Source organism: Felis catus, chromosome D4 (assembly GCF_018350175.1).
Source record: "Felis catus isolate Fca126 chromosome D4, F.catus_Fca126_mat1.0, whole genome shotgun sequence".
NCBI classification, from domain to species: domain Eukaryota; kingdom Metazoa; phylum Chordata; class Mammalia; order Carnivora; family Felidae; genus Felis; species Felis catus.
In genome coordinates this window covers 92,651,341-92,669,884 of record NC_058380.1, presented here as the reverse complement: position 1 = coordinate 92,669,884, position 18,544 = coordinate 92,651,341, and the positions used below count along the sequence as shown (strand labels likewise).

General features: G+C 64.9%; 1 protein-coding gene across 2 annotated transcripts in view; it reads left to right on the top strand.

Annotated features, from left to right (window-relative positions):
* The first annotated feature begins 12,096 nt into the window (after positions 1-12,096).
* Positions 12,097-18,544, top strand: part of NOTCH1 (notch receptor 1) — a 44,250-nt gene continuing 37,802 nt past the window's right edge. Inside the window, exons 1-2 of one of the 2 annotated variants that reach the window (XM_023243001.2) lie at positions 12,097-12,407; positions 14,096-14,177. In XM_023243001.2, the coding sequence (XP_023098769.2) occupies positions 12,347-12,407; positions 14,096-14,177 (143 nt within the window). In that variant the 5' untranslated portion in view covers positions 12,097-12,346. The other variant, XM_045043239.1, reaches the window with a different exon arrangement.

Sequence of the window (18,544 nt, the reverse complement as noted above, 5' to 3'; positions counted from 1 at the left end):
TCCACTGTCACCTGCCCCAGCTCTCTGTGGGGGTGTCACCGGCCCACTTTCCAGACCCCTCCGTGGAGGGGCCACGGAGACCCGGGCCCGACCGAGGAGCAGCGGGGGTGCGTGGAGTCAGGGGACAGCGCGAGGACCGGGCTGGTCTGTCCAGCTCCGGGCCAGCTCCCAGGCAGGGCGCGGGGCTGGGCGGCATCCGGGGGGCCTCGGACACGCTGCAGCCTGGCTGCAAGGTGGGAACTTTCTTCTGAGAGTAAACAGAATCTGTGGCTTGGCTGGGGGCCTGCGGGGGCCTCCGATTCCTGCCGTGAGGCTCTGAGGTCCCCCAAGCCCCTCGTGCGGAAACACCTGCGTGGCCCTGGGACGGAGGCGGCGGGCACGGTTCAGTGTGTGGGAGAACACCCGGGGCCGGGCCGCTTCCCAAGCGGAGCCGACACCCGCCCCTCGACCAGCGGCCTGGCCAAACAGCCCCCGCCGGGCCCGGGTTGAGGAAGTGTGCACGGGGGCGGGTGGAGCGTCCGAGTCTGGAGGGAGGGTGCCCGCCGCGGGGCCTGGGTGGGGAGGGGGCCGGTGGCGCGGCCGCCAGCTGGGCCGAGTGACCCAGCTGGGCCTGGGTGGGGAGGAAGGGGCCGGGTGCGGCGTCTGCCGTGACAGGTTTTGGCCGGGGGTCTGCACCAAGCCTGAGGTTGCTGGCCCCGGGGGCTTTCTCAGGCTCGAGTGGCAGCGGCACAGAATCCGGTGAGGGCAGCGAGCGGGCCACGGCGAGGAGTCGTTGGCTGCTGTCTGACCCGTTCGCGGGCCAGCTCGGGAAGCCCTGAGCGGTCCCTCACACGCCAGCCGGGCGGGCGGGCGGCAGCTTGCCCCGGCCAGCGGGCTTCTGGAGAGGTCTGAGGAGGGAGACGGGCTCCCGGTGCCGTGCTGAATGCTGTCCTCTCCTTCGTGGGCTCCGTTTCCCAGTGGGCTTGCAGGTGGGAGAGCTTGCCCAGCCTCTAGCAGGGTCACCGTGAATAAAGGGAGAAGATGAATATTTCATTGCTTTGTAAACAGTATATTCCTGCAAAGATAAGTGGGGTTATGAAGAACAGCGTCAGGTGTGGCTGGATCCAGGGGATCCAGTGATGCCATCCGGACTTTTCTCTGGGCTCCTCAGGCTCCACTCCCCACAGTCTGGCAAAGACACTTGTGTCCCCCCAGCTCAGCCACGCTTGTGGTAATGGACTGTCCTGGCCAGCCTGGGCCACATGCCGACCCTTGGATCCGGAAGTCCAAACACAGGGACAGGTGACCGGGCCGGTGGTGGGTCTCCAAACCACAGCTGTCCACGGAAGGTGCTGACCACGAGCCAGACCCAGACTCACTGAAATCCACTCGGCTCATTCTATCCCCTCCTAGGTCCCGGGAGTGAGCCCATTCTACAGATGAGGGGCCTGAGGCTCAGAGCTGGAAAGTCACCCACCCAAGTCCCCCGGCTTGCTTGATGCGGCCAAGAGGAGGCGTGGATCAGGGGTCCTGACCCCAAAGCCCGAGAGACAACCCCGAGTTCTCCCTCGGGCTTCAGGGATGATTCTGGAAACTGCCGGCTTGGAAGTCCCCCTCACCCCCGCCCAGGGCTTGCTTGCCTGCTGCCCTCCTGTTTGGGGTCGCCATTTGGGGTGAAGCTTCTCGACCTGGGGCATTCGTGGGGTCCTGGCAAGAGCTCAACTCCGTGGGACAAAATTCTGGCTATTCTGGAGACGGGTCTCACCTGGGGGCAAACGGCATTTGAACCCGGAAACAAATTCTGTGTAAATGTGGAGCACACAGACTCAGTTCCGTGGGAACAACTGACTAGCGGGGTAGTTGGGCACAGCTGCTGCGGGCGTCCCTCGAGGGGCAGCCCAGGGCCCCTGGGACGAGGCTCTCCGGAGGCTTCCCTCTCCGCTCCTGGGTGCCAGGCTGCACAGGAGACGCGGGAACAGAGGGCAGGAGCACGTGAGTGTCAGCATTCCCCCACACTGTCGCCCTGACAGGTAAGCGTCCGACTTCGGCTCGGGTCACGATCTCGCGGTTCATGGGTTCGAGCCCCGCGTCGGGCCCTGTGCCGACAGCTCGGAGCCTGGAGCCTGCTTCGGATTCTGCGTCTCCCTCTCTCTCTGCCCCTCCCCTGCTCATGCTCTGTCTCTCTCTGTCTCTCAAAAACAAATAAACGTTAAAAAAAAAAAAAAGATGACCACAATTTCTCCCCACAACGGTGGGCCCAGCAGTCGGATGGCGTGTTTAGGGAAGGCTCATGGAGAGAGGCACTGTGGGGGGGTGGGCAGGGCTCCTCAGATGCATCTCTACCCCTAACGCAGACCCGGGGGGTCCGAGACTGTCCCCCTGGGGCTCCGACAGCACACAGAAGTTCCTGTTTCATTGAGAACGTGGCCTCCGCTGGGGGTCGTAGGCAACGGAACTTTCTTTATGCTTGTTCATTTCGTTTGCGTTTTTACAATGGGGGGAGGGGGATGCCATTTTCTGTTGTGTAAAAACACGTAACGGGGACATACAAATATGTTTATTTCTCCTCAGTTGGTGTTGAGGTGAGAAAAAAAGTAGCTTCCCACAGAAAGACCAAAGAGTCCAACCCGCGGACAGTGTGGCTGTCCCCGTGTCTCTGCCCGCCGGGTCCCTGGCCTCGGGGGAGTCGGGGCCCTCCTGCATTTCCTGAGCAGAGGGTCTGTCCCACTGGGAGGGGTCCTGCATGGGAAGCCACCTCCCCGGCTCCGAGCTCCACGGGGCCTCCTGCCGGGGGGGGGGGCCCGAGGTGGTGCCGGCCAGGACTGGATGACCCCCCACATTGCCCGGCACCTTCCTTCTTCAGGGCCTCGCTCAGGACGGGGCCGCACGGGCCACAGGGGCAAGAGTGTGAGCATCTGTCCAGCAGGAAGCTGGTCTGAGTTTCAGGCCGCCCCTCAGGCTCCCGGGGTCCCCACTGGGTGTCCTTCGGAGCGCCCACAACACAGGAGTCCCGCAGGCCTCGGCCCAGAACCCGCCCCAGATTTGCCCCTCCCCTCCCCTCCCCCACTGTGTCCCTGAGCACAGGCCCGTTTGGACCCCTCGCAGGGATGGGATCTGGGCCACTCCACAGGGACCACCTCCCCCACTGTCCTCAGTCTCCTTTGTTTTGTTTTGTTTCATTTTAAATGTTTATTTATTTTGAGAGAGGGAGAAGGGGAACATGAGCGGGGGAGGGGCAGAGAGAAAGGGGGACACAGGATCCAAATCAGGCTCCAGGCTCCGAGCCATCGGCACAGGGCCCGACGCGGGGCTCGAACCCACGAACCGCGAGATCGTGACCTGAAGTCGGACACGTGACCGACTGAGCCCCCCCCCGCCAGGCGCCCCTCTCCTTTGGAACCCCTATTCCACGCCTTTGCATTAGAAGATGAGCCCACTAAGGAAAGGCCAAGACGAGGGTGTGGGGACTCCGCATACGGTGATGTCCACGTCCCCGCTTGCTGGGCTGGGAGACCCGGCGGCCACAGAGCTAGCTGAGCCCCCCTCGCCCGGCTCTCCCGTGGCTCCTCAAATCCGAGTGGGGGGCCAGCGCGGACACCAACCCCAAGCGGACGGCGGGCACGGCCCAGGCTGGGCTTTCAAGGAGCCGGCTCACCGACATTCCAGAAAACCAACACTTTCCTCCTTCTGCGGAACTGGGAGGCCCGGCTCCTTTGGGGGCCGCTCGGCCGGGCCCCGGACGAGGCACGTCTCCCCGAGGAGAGAGAAACGGTGGGCAGGCCGGGCACCCGTGCCCTCCTGACTTCTACCTGAGTCCCACGGAGCGTGAACCCACCCTCGCCGACCGCCGCTCACCTGTTCCTCTGGGCCGCTCTGTCCCCTCCCGGGGAGGGTTGGCCCCGGGCTTGGGTGGAGAAGACAGGACAGGGGTGCCAGCTCAGAGGCACAGCTGGCCCCCACGGTTCTTCTGGAAAGCCTGGAGCTCCTGCCCCAGGCAGGGGGTCGGCCCAGTCGGGGCCTGAGTTTGGGGACAAAGCCGGCTCGAGTCCAACAGAGTGTTTGCCCCGGCGGGGGTCGGGCTGCCATCTCTCAGCCCTCCCCGTGGCCCGAAGCGGGGTGATAGGACACCGCGGACCGCGGACGCGGAACACAGAGTCCTGCAGCCCCCAGAGAGCCCGGGACCGGAGAGAGGCTCCCCCTGCTCCCCGTGACGACGAGGTGAGTCCCACTTTAAAATGTCCCAGACGTCAGGGATCTGGCTATGCTGCCTCATCTGAAGAGGGACCGGCTTGTCCACGTGGCCACAGCGGTCTTGTAGGCAGGGGACTGAGAACCTCTGCCCTCCCCACCCTCCCGGGACGCCCCCGGGGCCCTCGCCCCCTTGCGCCCTCGCAGCCTCGGGCCCAGGCCGAGACTCACACACCGTCACCGCTTGTGTTAGTCCTCTGGGGCCACAGTACTAGGAATAGTACAAGTGCCACGAACTTGGAATCTTCAGACATCAGAACTTTATTCTCTCCATTCTGGGGCCAAAAGTCTGAAATTGAGGGGCTCTCTCCGGAGGCTGTGGGGTCCCTCCCACAACGGGCAGGCCGTCCTCTGTGTTCCTATGCGTTGCCTCCCCGTCGGTGCTCGCGTGGTCTCCCTCGTGTCCCGTGTCCAAATGTCCCTCTTCTCAGGACACAAGTCACTGGACGAGGGCCTGGTCTGCTGCAGTCTGACCTCGTCTTGGTTGTGTCTGTAGGGACCCTACTTCCAAGTAAGGGCTCAGTCACGGGTTCCGGGGAGAACCCGTCCCACATCTCCTTGGGGACGCATTCCAAGTCCTAACGGTCCAGGAGCCGCAAACGACAAACCAGGACTCGCCTCCCGGCGGGCAGAGCCACGGAGACATGGCACGGGGACACCGCTGAACTCACCGGATTTTTGTCAAAGCACCCACCGCGAGCCTGCCGCTGCCACGCCCCACAGGCTGAGACACGCGCGAGCCCTGGCGGTCACCGGTCCCTCGTGGCATCCGCGGTGGGTCCCCCGTAGAAGCGGAGGAGTAGGGCGAGGGCAGTACAGGAGGGAGGGTAGGGGGCTGCTCTGCCAGAACGTTCTTCCCCACTTACCTCCATAGCCGGCCCCTGGCTTCCTTGGGTCTCTGCTCCCGGGTCACCTCAGAGAAGCCTCGTGCACTGACCCCCCCCCCCCCGCCAGAACGCCCCCCTCCTGCCCCCCAGCCCCGCACACTCGGCCTGTCGTCATCCTTTCTTCCTCCCCCTGGAGCATGTACACCGCCCACCGAGAGCCACCCAGAAGGGATGCTCTGGGTCACGGCCCAGCACAGCGGGAAGGCACCCCACAAATACACTCTGAGGCCACGAAATGCCCTCTCCCCGGCCCAGCCAGGAAACAGCCCGACAGGCTCCCCAACGCCCCTGGCTCAAATCCTTCCGGCAGCTTCCCCGTGGCTGCCCCTCTGCCCGGGCTGCGGTCAGCGGGGTGGGGGCCAGGAGGAGACGCTGGTGCTCAGGGGGCCTCTCAGCACAGGACCGGGTGTGTGCCCGCTGACCTGTGGGAGGGGCCCAGGTCCATAGACAGACAGATGGACAGATGGACTGTGGGCAGCGCGTCAGTTTCCCCGCGCGGCGGCAGCCTGGGTCAGGGCCGTGGAGGGACACGCGCTCCCAGAGCTCCCGGGCGGCAGGGGCAACTCGGCGTCTCCTTCCCTTGTCCTTCTCCTGAGCGAACTCCAAGGCTTGCCGTGCTAAGCGAGGAGCCGAGGTTAGTACGACCTCACTCGGACCCCCCCCCCCGACTCTGGGCGAGGAGGCCGGGCAGCCCCCATGCGTGAGGGCCTCCAGGGAGGGAGGGGGCAAGTGAGGGCGCGTCCCTTGCACGGCAGCGGCCCACCTCCCCTGGTACGGAGGGACATCCCAGCTCGCCTACAGCTGCCTACAGTTGGCACAAAGGGACCCACCACCCTATTGGCACACCCATCCTGCACCAGCAGGGCCCCGGGCCCCTGTCGCCCCCACCCGCCTCCAGCCCTGTCCTCCGGGAACCGGCTTTCCCTCCACGCACGGGAACCGATCAGCGACAAAACCGCCGAGTCCCTCCCCACCCGGCCTCACGGGGCAGCCGTGGTGCTCAGCCTACACACTGCCCCCACCCCGAGCGGGGCACCGGCCCGAAGGCAAGTTCCCAGTGCCGGGGCTCTGGCCAGGAACCGGCGTCCCAGGCAAGGCAGGGCAGTGGCCCTAGGCTCCCATGTCCGAGCCTGGCGGCTGTGAGGTCCCCGGGAGCACACAGCCTGGTCCCATCACGCTTTCACACCCCTGCAAGTGTTGTCTCGTTCCTGGGCCCCAGCGAGACTCCCGCTGATTTACGTTGTGCAGAGACCCTCAAGCTGCAGAGGCAGCTTCGGAGACAGGCTCCGGGGGGCGCTGGGGAGCCCTGGCCTTCAGCTGGCCAACGCGCTCTGGGCCACATGAAAGGCTTGACTTTCCCTGCTGATTTTTGAAAATTACTGCACTGAATGTTTACCAGTGAGATGCTGACTGTGATAAGGAGGCCGGAGAAGCCGAGGGAAAGGGGGCGGGGAGGGCGGGGGAGAGGAGAGGGAGGTCGCAAAACCCCCTTTCTGGGCACAGAGCTCCAATCCCAGGCACGGCCCACTGGAATTTGCCACCAAAGTGCCTGTTTTTATTTAAACGGCCCAGAGCAAGTCTCTGACTAAACCAACATTCCCACGCCAACACTCAGCAGCGCCTCAGGTTTTGGGCGATTTTTTTTTCCTGAGCTGTCAAGGCAGAAATATAGAAGAATCCTGGTCTTACTTAAGGATGGTTGGGGGTTTTTCCCTTCCCCTTGGAGACGTGGAAATAACTCACAGATGTACTGTACCTGCTGATGTCTGGGCTCAGTGTTACTTCAGGAACACGACTCCCAGGGCGCCCTGTAACCCAAACCCCGATTTCCAGCCCCGTTTTCTTTTTAACAGGGGGCCGTGGGGGAAGTGTGGGGGAGGACGGAAGTTCTAAACATGTTTAAATGTGTCGGGAGCAAATGGGAGGGAGCCCAGCAGCCCTGAGAAACTGGCTGAGGCCCACGGCGGAGCCCCACCTGGGCCAGGCGGGTCTTCGGGGCTCCTCTTGAGGGTTTCCTGCTGGGCCGGGGGGTGGGGGGACCCTCTATCTTCCCTGTAAAAATAAAAATGGACTTACTCTGAAAGGGATATTTCCAGCTATTTTTAACCCCAGAAAGGAAGAAAGGGAAGGAGGAGACGGAGGGAGGGAGGGAGGGAGGGAGGGAGAGGGGGAGGGAGGAAGCGCCCCCCCCCCCCACTCTGGAGGCAGGGGAGAGGGAGGAGGGACTCTGCAAGGCCGGCTTTTCCTTGAGTGACTCAGGCCCGTGCAGGCTCCGTTTCTACCAGAGCCTGAGGGGTGGGGCCAAGCAGTTTCGTCTCCCGGGGCCCTTTCTTTTTGGAGAAAGTTCTGGGCTGCAGCCAACAGGGCCAGGCAGGGTGGAAGGTGCCCAGAGCAGATCTTCCTTGCAGCCCCCCCGCCCCACAGGCCCTGCAGGGTCCCGGGACGCATGGGCTGAGGGCTGGTGCGGGCAGGCCTGGGTGCCAGGCTGGGAGCCACGACCACCCTCAGAGCATCGGTGCCTGGTCTGTGAGATGGGCGTGGTGACGGCCTCCCCGTTGGGACCCAGTCCCCTAGCCAGCCCCTGCCTGGAGGTGTCACCTGTGGGCTCCAAAGCCTTCTCAGAACCCACGTCCACAGTGTCCCTCCTCCACGAAGCCCCCAGAGTTTCTCAGCATGTCAACGGGGCCCTAGAGTCCCCACAAGGCCTTTCCTGCTTGAGGCCTCAGCCGCCCTGGCGCACCCAACACCAGGCCCGGCTCGGCCCTTTCCAGCTCTGTGGCCAGCTGAGGGAATCCGGGGACCTGGAGAAGCCCGAGTGGGGCTCCTCCTTTGCGGGGCTTGGGATGCCGTGCAGTTAGGGCTTATGCCCTGAGCAGTGCAAGGGCTCCCGGAGGGAGGCAGCGTCTCTGTGTGGGTCTGTACTGTTCTGGCCACCCTGAAGCCCACTTCTCACATGACAAGCTCTGTGGCCCTCGGAGGCCATGCCAGTCGGTCTGCACTGGCTCACCTGCTCCGGGAGGCAGGCTACCTGTTGGGGGACTTGCCCGGGCAACACGGGCTCCCCAGGCTCTGGGCCTGCCTCTGGGAGGCTGGCCCTCCTTCCCAGGCCTCGTAGGGAGGAGGGAGCTGGCTCTGGCCCTGCACTGACAAGAGGCCTTGGGGTCCCAAGTAGTGACCACTGTGTGTGACGGGCAGACAAGACTGCCAGCAGGGCCCTGTGCAGAGGCCCCCGCAGAATGAGCCCTCTGTTAGTCACAGGTCAGCCTGAGTCTGTGGGGGGCCAGGACCACAGGGCCAGGGCCAGGACCGCAGACCCCCTGGAACAACAGGTGAGCGGTGCGGGGACCATCCCGGGGGCTCTGGGATGGCTTCCTGGAGGAGGCAAAGCTAAGGAGGGAGGAGTCATGCCTGCCGAAGACAAGACGTGCAGACTGGCCCAGGGCAGATGCCCGGCACCTGCAGGTGGCCCCGGCCAGCCCGCGCCTCATGCGGACGGCGGGGCGCACACCTGAGCCTGGTGACAGGGGCCCCCTTGTGAGGCGCAAGGGCAGCGAGGGACGCGAACTCAAGGCTCTGGCCTCCGCCCTCCCTCCTCAGAGCAAGGGGGAGCCCTTGAACGGCTCTGCCTGAACCCGTCCCGGGGCACGGGCGGCAGGAAACCAGTGGAGCCCCACACGCGTGCCCCTGCCCGGAGACACGCTGCTCTGGCCGAGCGTCCAGCTCAGGGGACTGGGGACCTAGCCCTGGCCTGTCCACCTGCAGCAGCGCCACAAAGCCACCAGATCCACATCCTGGAAAACACTCAGACCTCTGGGAAATGTTCCTGGCTGGTCTCGAGCAGAAAAATGTAGAAAGGACTTGGTAAAGGGGAAACTGAGGCCCAGGAGGCAGTGCTGGTCCCTTGGTGGGCCAGCGGTCAGAGTCCAGCGCTGGGCCTGCGCCTGGCCGTGGCTCTTAATGGGTGGGGTAAGAGTCTGGACACTTCTCAGGCCCCCGGGCTCTCTTTGCAAGCGGGTCAGATATGTTTTACAATCAACTTCAGAAGGTAGTGAGTGAGGCCCTTCCCCTGTGTTCTGGAATCTTCCCACAGCTGCTCTGGAAGGCACCCCCCCTCCCAGCTCAGGCCAGCGCACTTGTCAAAGGCCGCACCCTCAGCCCAACTCCTGAGCCCTTGCTCCCCCCCGCCAACACCCTCCCCTCTGCTTTGGGGCCACCGCAATCCACACCGGGCACACCTGGGCCGGCACCCTAAGTCCGACCTGCGGCCCCCGACCTTGGGAACCGCGTATGAGGCCGGGGCGGGGGGTGGGCACACGCGGCCCCCGGCAGCCCTCCCCTGTGACCCCCGCAGCCCGTCTGCTGCTGCGGACCGAGGCCCAGACCTGGCCTGCCGGGAGCTGGTCTCGGCCTAGCTCCTCAGAACTGAGGGGCGAACCCTTACCTTCTCCCAACCCCCCGGCCCTCACCGCACTTCGGAATCCTGGGGAGTTTTCACCACACTGACCACCGCCAAGCAGACCGAGCCGCTGACGACTCCCCTTCTCCAAGAGGGGGCTGGGACGGGCTTTCCTTTTGGGGACAGGAATGGGCCAAAGGGCAGCTCGGCCTCCACCGCCCACCCTGACCATGGCACCGCGGTATCTCTGGAGGCAACAGAGAGGGGGAACCGACCCGGGTCAGTCTGCCTAAGGTGCGGAGTGTGACGGCCTTCTTTAGGGAAACCCCGCTGGCCCAGGGGAGATGCCGGGTCCCCGAGGTGGCGGCCAGACGCTTTCAGCAACCGCTCTGGAAGCCAGACCTGCAGCCCCACCCCTACTGGTTGCCGGCCGCCCAGCCAGCCTGGGGTCTCCTCACCAGCGGCCTCGTCTCAGCCCCCACCTTGAGCCAGGCGCCCTCCCCTCCCCCCCCATCCAGCTCCGCACCTCCCGAGCCCCCGCCCTCCGGCCAGGTCCCTGCCGTGGCCATTCACATGCCCTTCCCGGCCACTCTGGCTTTCCTGGGGTCTCCTTGGCCCCTGTCGCCCATGGGGTACCCAAGGTGGCAGGTGGCACAGGGGCTGGAAGCCTGGGAAACCCATCTGCCCTGTCTACCACGGGCTAATGAGAGCACCCGGCTCCTGCGTGAGGCCCAGAGTAGAGCTGGCACAGCTGGGCAGACCCAGGTGAGACTCCCCTCCTCCCGTGCTCCCTCCTCTCCTCCTCCAGTGTCCCCTCCTCCCCTCCTCCAGTGCTCCCTCCTTCTTCCTCCCCTTCCTCTAGAGCTGCTCCCAAGCCAGGGCTGAACTTGCAGCCTGGAGCCACAGGCAGAAAGCAGGCCCCGGCACGGGGCATATAGGCGGTGGCTCCCAGAGGAGCACCCACTGGCCCGAGGCCTCCAGTCCTCCCCCAAGAGTAGAAGGGGATATGGGGGGCAGAGCCCTGAGTCTGTGAGCTGAGGAGGGGGGGACAGGGAGGGACTCTGCGGCCACCCTCTTCCTTGTACGGACAATCTGCTTCTCCAAGCTGCCGGGCAGCTGTGATATAAACATCTCTGCTGCCTCAGGCGCCTCAGCTCCCGGGCACTGGCCCCGAGAGAAGTTACCCCTACCCCAGGTTCCGGGAAGCAGGAAGCGAAGCACAGCCGGCTTCTGGAAGGAGGCAGGCGAGGGAGGCCCCCGGCAGCTGCCTCGGCCCGGACTGGCCGTCCGTCCAGCGCTCACAGCATCCCAGCTGCCGCCCAGTGCCCGACAACAGGTGTGTCAAGAAGAGTGGGCAGGAGTCAGGAATGCGCTCTGCCGACCCCGTAGGCCCACCCTGCACTGGTGGCTGCCAGCCTCCAGGGTTTCTGCCGCCTTGCTGGATCTCCTCGCCCACTGTCCTTCACTCAGTGGGGTCCTTCTCAGCCTTTACGGCTCCCCTCTGGCATCACCTACTCCAGAGGGCTGCCAGGATGCCCGGCTCACCATCCTGGGTGGGGATGGGGGGAGGGCAGTCTGTCCCCAGCGCCGAGCCACGAACTTTGGTTTCAGAAGGGACTGTGGCAGGCATTCTGAACGCCCAGCGCTTACCCGGGCTTGGCACAGGATGCCCAAATCTGGCACTGCGGCGGAGAAATAAATCATGCGGAAGGAGCACGTGGGAGGCGCCCGGGACGCTTGTAGTGGGTCTGCTGGACTCCCGTGCGCTTTTGCGGGCCGTCTTAGGCGGGAGGCGACAGGAGAAGGGGCTGGACAGTGATCAAGGAGCCTCTAGAGGCGGCTCCCTCCTGGGGGAGCGGGTGCGCAACCCGTCTGGCAAGGCATTAGCCCCGGGTTGCTCCGTTGGGGCACCCGGAGCCCCCCCCCCCTTTCCGAAAAGCAGCAGCAGCCGCGGCGCCACCATCCCTCGAGGTCAAGTGCCCCGACCGGCAGAGCCAGGGTGTCCGGCCTGTCTCCTGGAGGCTTACAACTGCGACCTCAGGGCCCCTGGGACTGGATCCCCTGGGTCAGGGGCTTCCCTACGGCCGCCAAGGGCACGACTTCTTCCTGAGCTCTCGTCCCGCGCTCGGGGTCCCCCAAACTGCCTCGGGCGCTCCTCCCCACCTCCCCGAGCCCAGCTCCCCACGGCGCAAGGTCCCCCTAAGGCTCCTCTCCCCCAACTCCGCCCGCGCCTCCGCCGCTATTGAGATGCAAATCTTTGCCAATTGTCGCCCGGCTAAGCGACTGTCAGAGCCGGATCCTTCCGCGGCCCTGACCCAAACTTTTTGCCGCTGAAAACTTTCGAACAAGAAGTAGTCCCTAGGGCCGGCCCCCGACGCCTCTTCTCCCCGCCGGGGCCCCGAACCCCGGAGGACCCAGGCTCCGGATGCGCGCCCCGCCGGAGGAGACGCAGGGCAGGCGCGGTGCGCGCAGGGGCGCGGCCAGCGAGGGCGAGGGGTGCGGAGGGATCGGCGGGGCGGGCCCGAGGGGCGGGGCCGGCGGGCGGGGGCGGAGCGCGCGGCCGCCTGCGCCTCACTAGTGCCTCGGCCGCGGGAGGGAGCGCAGGGGCGCGGGGCGCGGGCGCGGGCGCGAGCGCAGCGGAGGAACGAGCCGGGGCGCCGAGCCGGGCCCGGAGGCCGTGGGGGCCCAGCGCCGCCCGCCCACCCGCCACGAAGCGGAGAGACGCCGCGGGCCGCCGCCGCCCGTGGGACCGTCCGGCGCGCGCGTGTGCGCCAGATCCCCGCCGTCCCGGCGCAGGAGGCCGCCACCGGGCGCAGCGGGCAGCCGGCGGGCAGGCATGCCGCCGCTCCTGGCGCCCCTGCTCTGCCTGGCGCTGCTGCCCGCGCTCGCCGCACGAGGTAGGCGCCCGTCCGCGAGCCCGAAACTTTCCGCGCCCTTCGGAAACTTTGGCGGCGCCCTGCGCGCGCGCCCCGGGCGGCTGGGAACGGGCGGCCGGGGCGGTGGGGGGCGGGGGGGGGGGAGAGAACCGGGCGATCCGGGGCGCGGGGAGGACAGACCTTCCCCCGCGCCGCCTGCCCGGTCGGGCTGGACTCGCGCCGCCCGCGCCTGGACCCGGGTTTGAAGCCGGGCGTGGGGGCGCTAGGGGCCCCCGGAGGCCCAGCCCCGGGCTCGTCCTTCATCAGCCACGCGTGGGGCTTGCCGCCGGGGCAGGCGGGCGAGCTGCCTACTACTTTTCGATTTGAATCGAGTCGGTTTTGGTTTCCTGTTGCTTTGGGGGCCATTTCTCTCTCTCCTCGCCTCTGGCCCGCGCCGGGGGCGGATGTTGGGGCGTGGAGTGTGGGGTCCCGGACGTCGCGTTGCCTTTACGGAGCTCTGCGGGGCGTGGTGGGCAGTGGGGCGCCGGGCGGACCGGCCTTCTCCCCATTTAGGAGAGTTCGCGAAGGGCCAGGCGGGAGGCGCGGACCGAGGGGTCTCCTTCCCACGCCTGATCGCTGCCCCCATGCCGGCTCATAGACAGTTTGGCGTGGGCGGGGGGGGGGGGAATGTGCGGAACACCCCGCCGCGACTGACTGGTGGGACTTTGACTTTTCGGAGTTCAAGTTTGGAAATCTTTCGAGAGTGGAGAGGGACCCGGAGAAGGAGCGCTTACCCCTCTCTCCACTTCGCATGGAGGAATCTAGTGTGATTCCTTTCTATCTTCTCCTAAAAGTTGGAGGGGAGAATTAGATCCCCACTTCCAGAAGGTGGGGTTCCAAGTCACACCCCCTCCGCGCCCCCAGGAGGGGCTTCCTTTACACAGCGCTGGTAAAATGGTGAGGGGGTCACCTCATTAATGCCTTCTTGGGAATGGGGCCGAATTCCTTCCAAATGGGGCTCCTTCACCCCCCTCCCCTGGATGTAGCTGAGGATGCCTGCCCCAGGGAGCAGGTATTGGGTGTCCTGGAGGCGGGGCCAGGTCCCTGAGGTGCAGCCCCGGTGCCCCAGGAGGCGGCCCTGGTGACAATGGGCTGCTCTGATTCCGTAGCTGGCGCTTTGTTGGCGGGCGGGGCGTTGGGCTTTGCAGCTGTCGCTTTTTCCCACGAGCTGGGGGGTGGGGTGGGGGGTGGGGAGTGTGCCCCCCCCCCAGCACCGCCCCCTCACAGAACATGTTTGAACAGCCAGACAATCTTGGTGGCTGGATAGGGGCCGTGGCCCCGTTGGGCTCCCCATTGAAGATAGGTGGGGGGGGGGGGTGCAGAGTTTGGGAGAGCCGCCCAGGGTCACCTCAGCTTTCCTCTACTGTTGTCCAGATGGCATTTCAGGCCGCCCTTACCCACTTTGAGCGTGACCTGTCCACCTGCCAGCCAGCCAACCTGTTGTCCCTCCCCCCATTTCTGACTGCCAGAACTCTGGGCAGAACGTTGAAGCCCCTTGGGGTTCACGTTTGGGAGGGTTCGCGAGGTCTCCTGTCCCCAGCAACCCCATGACAAGGCAGAGCCTTCTGGGTGAGGGGTGGCTGTGTCCCTTGGGGTGGGTCCTTCCCTGGGCTCAGGGCCCCAGTGCCACCTGGGCTGACCTCTTGTCTTACCACCCCCCCTCCCCCCAGGACTGCGATGTTCCCAGCCCAGCGAGAGCTGCATGAATGGCGGGAACTGTGAAGTATCCCCCAACGGCACGGAAGCCTGTGTGTGAGTACGCGCCCCTGCGCCCCTGTGGGGACCCGGTGCTTTTGTCGGGAGCAGAGCCCCTGCCTTCTGCAGCGGGGGCCCGCGGGGACAGAACACTGGGCCATTGTCTTCTGGAGATGGCCCAGAAGGCTGGGCGCGGTCACGTGTTACTTTTATTGGACAAAGTCTGGCAATTAATCACCAGCAATTATGCTGCGTGTGGAGCTGGTCTGGCTGCTGGAGGTTCGAGCACGCCTTTGTGGGCCACCTTGGGCTCCTGGGGTGCTAGTCAGGAATTCCCGGGACCCTGCTTCTTGCTAAAATCCCTAAGAAACAGTGACCCGCCAGGGAGGCTGTGGACCTTCTGGAGCGGCCCAGCCCCTGCACCACCCTGCCCACGGGGAGTGCCTCCTCCAGGCAGGTGAGTGCAGTGCCTCAGGCAGAAGTGGCTATTTTAATGCCAAACCCACCCCTCTGGGCCTTCGGTCTCCCCCAGCTCACCTTCTCTGACCTCAGGTGAGGTTGGGGACCCATCTCCCAGGTTGGGGGGTGGCTTGGCTTCTGTCACGGCATCTACAGCTCCGACTCCCGAACCCTCCATCCAGTCCATCGCCCACCCAGCGTTGGGTCCTCGGCTGGGAAACCAGCGTGTCGTGCGCGCGCGCGCGCGCGCGTGTGTGGTACAGCCCGCAACCCACCCTGATGGGGCAGGGGGCGTGTTAGAGTCCACGCCCTCCCTGTGCGCTCTGGCCCCGGGAAGTTTTTCTCTCGTGGTTGATGCCCTTCAGCTTGACTTTGTCCCTGGTGGGAAATATGAGGAGGTGCTTGGTGGCTGGAGAAAGGGCCCCCCCCCCCCCGCATGGAGAGGGGGCTAGAGGGAGAAGTGGCTCCCCAGCCGTCCTCCGTCCCGGTCCTCGGCGTGCCGCATTCCCACTGCTCAGGGCCCCTTCCCTTGACAACCCTTGGCCCGTGGGCTAGCAGCCCCCCTTCACTGCCCCCACCCTCCCCGAACTGAAACCAATTAAGCAGGTCTGTGAGCAGTTTCATAGACAAAGAGGATTGTGTCTTTGTCAGATGCTAATGAATGCACACTACTTTTTTTTTTTTTTTTTGCTTTTTTGGGGCCTTTTTCTTCTCCTGCAGAAGCCTCACCGACGCCTGATGCCCTAAATCTTGCTTCCTTCCATTCAGAGACCGACAGCTGGGATTCAGGGGAAGCGCAGCGGCTATTGTCGGGAGGAGGATTAATGCTGTGTGATTAATTATGCGTGGCTTCCCAGAATGCACGACTCCCTTCCCGCCTGCCCCACGCCCGCTCTGGCCCTGTGCTCACCCATGGGGCCTGGGGGGTCTCCAGACCTGTGCAGGGGGCTTTGGGAAGGCAGGAGGGGTCTCTTTGTGCCACCAGGGAGCAGGGACAGACTGGCCCAGGGGACCCTGGAGTCTCTCTGGGCTGGAGCCTGGGCCACAAGGGGGCTACTGCAGCCCCCTGCTTGCGTTGGGGTGAGACGCTTCTAGGGGACGGGGCGACAGTGTGCGTGCTCCCCACCCCTCCGACCAAGCCAGGCCACTGATCAGGGCTTGGGCGCCGGCCTTGTCTCCTCCCTGGGGCCTGGGGCCCCCTCCTTGGCGGGAAGCCTGCCTCAGTCTGGCCTGGCACTCGGCCGAGCTTGGCCCACAGAGACCCCATTGTGCACACCCCACAGATCCACTTGGAAGACGGAACGGAAGTGCCATTCTCAGAGGCCCCACCTCTGGGTGGCACTGTGCTGGAGCCTGGGGACCAGAGCGGGGACGGGGCGACAGCCGGGTCCAGCTGCGGAGGGGCACAGGTCTGGACCCATGGTGCGGTTTGGGGACGTTGTGGTCACTCCCGTGAGGGGCCCTGCCTCCCTCTGCCCCTGGGGCCTGTGCCTCTGGCTGGGCTCTTCTGTTCCCGTGAAGCCCCAGAGGGTCTGCTATATGGGTGGCCTGGCCCTTGCGGCTGAGCGGGGAAGACACCTTCCTTCCTCAAAGGTGTTGGGGTACGGGCTTCTGGTGCCAACCTGGGTGGAAACTCCGACTCTGTAGCATTCACCCCGGCCTCTCGGAAGGTTCTTTGACTTTCCGAGCTGGTCTGCTGGCTCCCCTAGGAATAGGGTGTGGGAAACGGTCGTGTCACAGTGCCCGGCGCATTAGTACCTGGTGAATCATCTGTTTCCACCCCAAAAGAGAAGGAACCTTCCCCAGAAGCCGCTAGTCAGGTGGCTGCAGGGCTCAGCATCGGAAAAAGAGGTTTCTGTCGGTGTGAAAGCCCTCCCAGGGCGTCACCGAGTAGCAGAGGTGTAGCGGGCCCGTGGCTGCGGAGGAAGGACCCGCCGCCTGTCCCTGTGGGCAGAGCGCCATCCCTGCAGGGCTGCTGTGCGGGGTGGCCCTGCAGGCAGGCCCAGGGGGTCATCGAAAGGCTTCTGGGGCCTGCCTGGTCCTGGACTGGGAGCGGAGGCCCCAGGGCTGCTGGGACAGTCTCCCTGCCCGCGGGAAAGTCTGTTCCGCTGGGCGCCTTCCAGGTGATCGCAGAAGCGGAGTGAGCCATCGCGCTCAGAGGGCAAGTCCAGCTGGCTGGCCGGCGGTGGGCTTTAGCTTTGGACCATCCGGTATTTGAGGCCTGGCTGCGCCACCTGCTAGCTCTGTGACCCCAGGTCGTCGGGTCACCGGAACTCAGGTTCCCCGTCGGTGGCGTGGGGCTGACACGATCGATCTCTCCGTGGCACGAGGATTGCGTAAGAGCGGCAGGCTTTAGACACCGGCTGAGCGTCCGTTTCTTCCCTGCCTTCTCCTTTTGAGCTGACAGGGCTGGTTTCGGGATCCTCCTTCTCGAATGTTTAGTTGGCTAATGAGTGAATTCGGAGAAGCCAAAAGATGCTGCCTGGTGGGCCCAGGCCGGGTGCTGCGTGGGGAGGGGCTCCTGAGGATTTTATCACCTGCGGGGACTCTGATCGGCAGTCCTGTCTGCTTTTTCCCCAAAGACACCTTTGAGCACCTGCCGTGTGCTGGGTTTTCCGCTCATGGCAGGCTGAGGTCAGACACAGCCCCCGCCCCCACGGAGGTGACTTTCTAGTGTGGGGACAGGAGAGGCGACAACAGTGCATGTGACCTGTCAGGCGGAGGGGAGCTCAGCGTGGCTTGAGCCTGGCCTGACGTGGCTCCCAGCAAGCCCGCGGCACCATGTGGGGTCAGGCCTGGGGTGGGGGTGGGGGTGGGGGGTAAGCGAGCGCAAAGACCTCGGCGGCTGCCGGGATCGAAGAGTGCGGAGCGGCGCCTGGCCCGGCCTCTCTTCTTTCGCTCCGAAGCGTGTGTTCTAACCACTGCCCTGTCTTGCCGGCACTGCCCGAGGCCTCCGTGGCCAGTCTCCGAGGAAGCGGGGCCGGACAACAACTTCCCTTTGGAGGAGGAGGTTCAGAGGCTCCGGCGGGAAGTGCCTTGGCCCTCCGCTTCCGGGGGACCTAACGTTTCGCGTCTCCTGCCACCCAGTTTGGATGTTTCCATTGAGTCACCTGGGAGTCTTGGGCGAGGCTGGGGGAGGAACAGGTGAATTCTCAGGTCTGCTCCAGGGCTTCCTCTGTTTATGCGGCTTCAGCTTTGGGGCCAGGTAGGAAAACACATGTCAGACACCCACTGTGAACCAGAACGTTCTCCCCTGCTGGGAGACGCGGCAGGGAACGTGCCTTCTTTACAGGAAGGTGCCTCTTTGGACGGGGCCCTGCCTCTGAACGGCAGCTAACGTTTTTTCCACTGAAAAGAAATACGTATTTTTTTTAAAGAGAAAGGAAACTATGCCCTTAGCAGGAAGAGGGTGGGGCGGGCCGAACCCTTGGCTGGCAGAGGAGAAGCCCTTCATCAGGACGTCGGGGGGCACAGTCCGGGTGCTGGGACTCCCCAGACGATGGCAGCGGGAGAGGGCCCGTGGGACACCTCTGCTCCACCCCGCTAAGTGCCAGAGTGCAGCATGAGGCCCCCGCAGGCCGGACCCCAGCACCGACTCCCCTCCTCACTCTCTGTGCCTTCGATGGGGATGGGCGGCGGGGGCCCCCTGGGCAGTGCCTGGCTGAGGGGTTGCACCCTCCTGGGGTGGGGAGGGCACCTTTCCTGTTTCGTGTCTTGTCTATAAATAGTGAAAGGATGTGGCTTTGTCGAGTTGATTGAGCAGCTAGATTGCTTTCCTCAATAACGTAACACTAACAACTCCGCGCACAGACAGCTGCTTTTATCCGGCCTCGTAAAACCCCTGGCAGACGGTTTACTCCACTGGCTCACACCCCCTCCAGGTGGTGGCCAGCTCTGCTCTGCTCGGCTGCTGTTTCTTTTCATCGCCAGTTTACAGGTGGGAAAAACTGAGGCCGAGGGGAAGA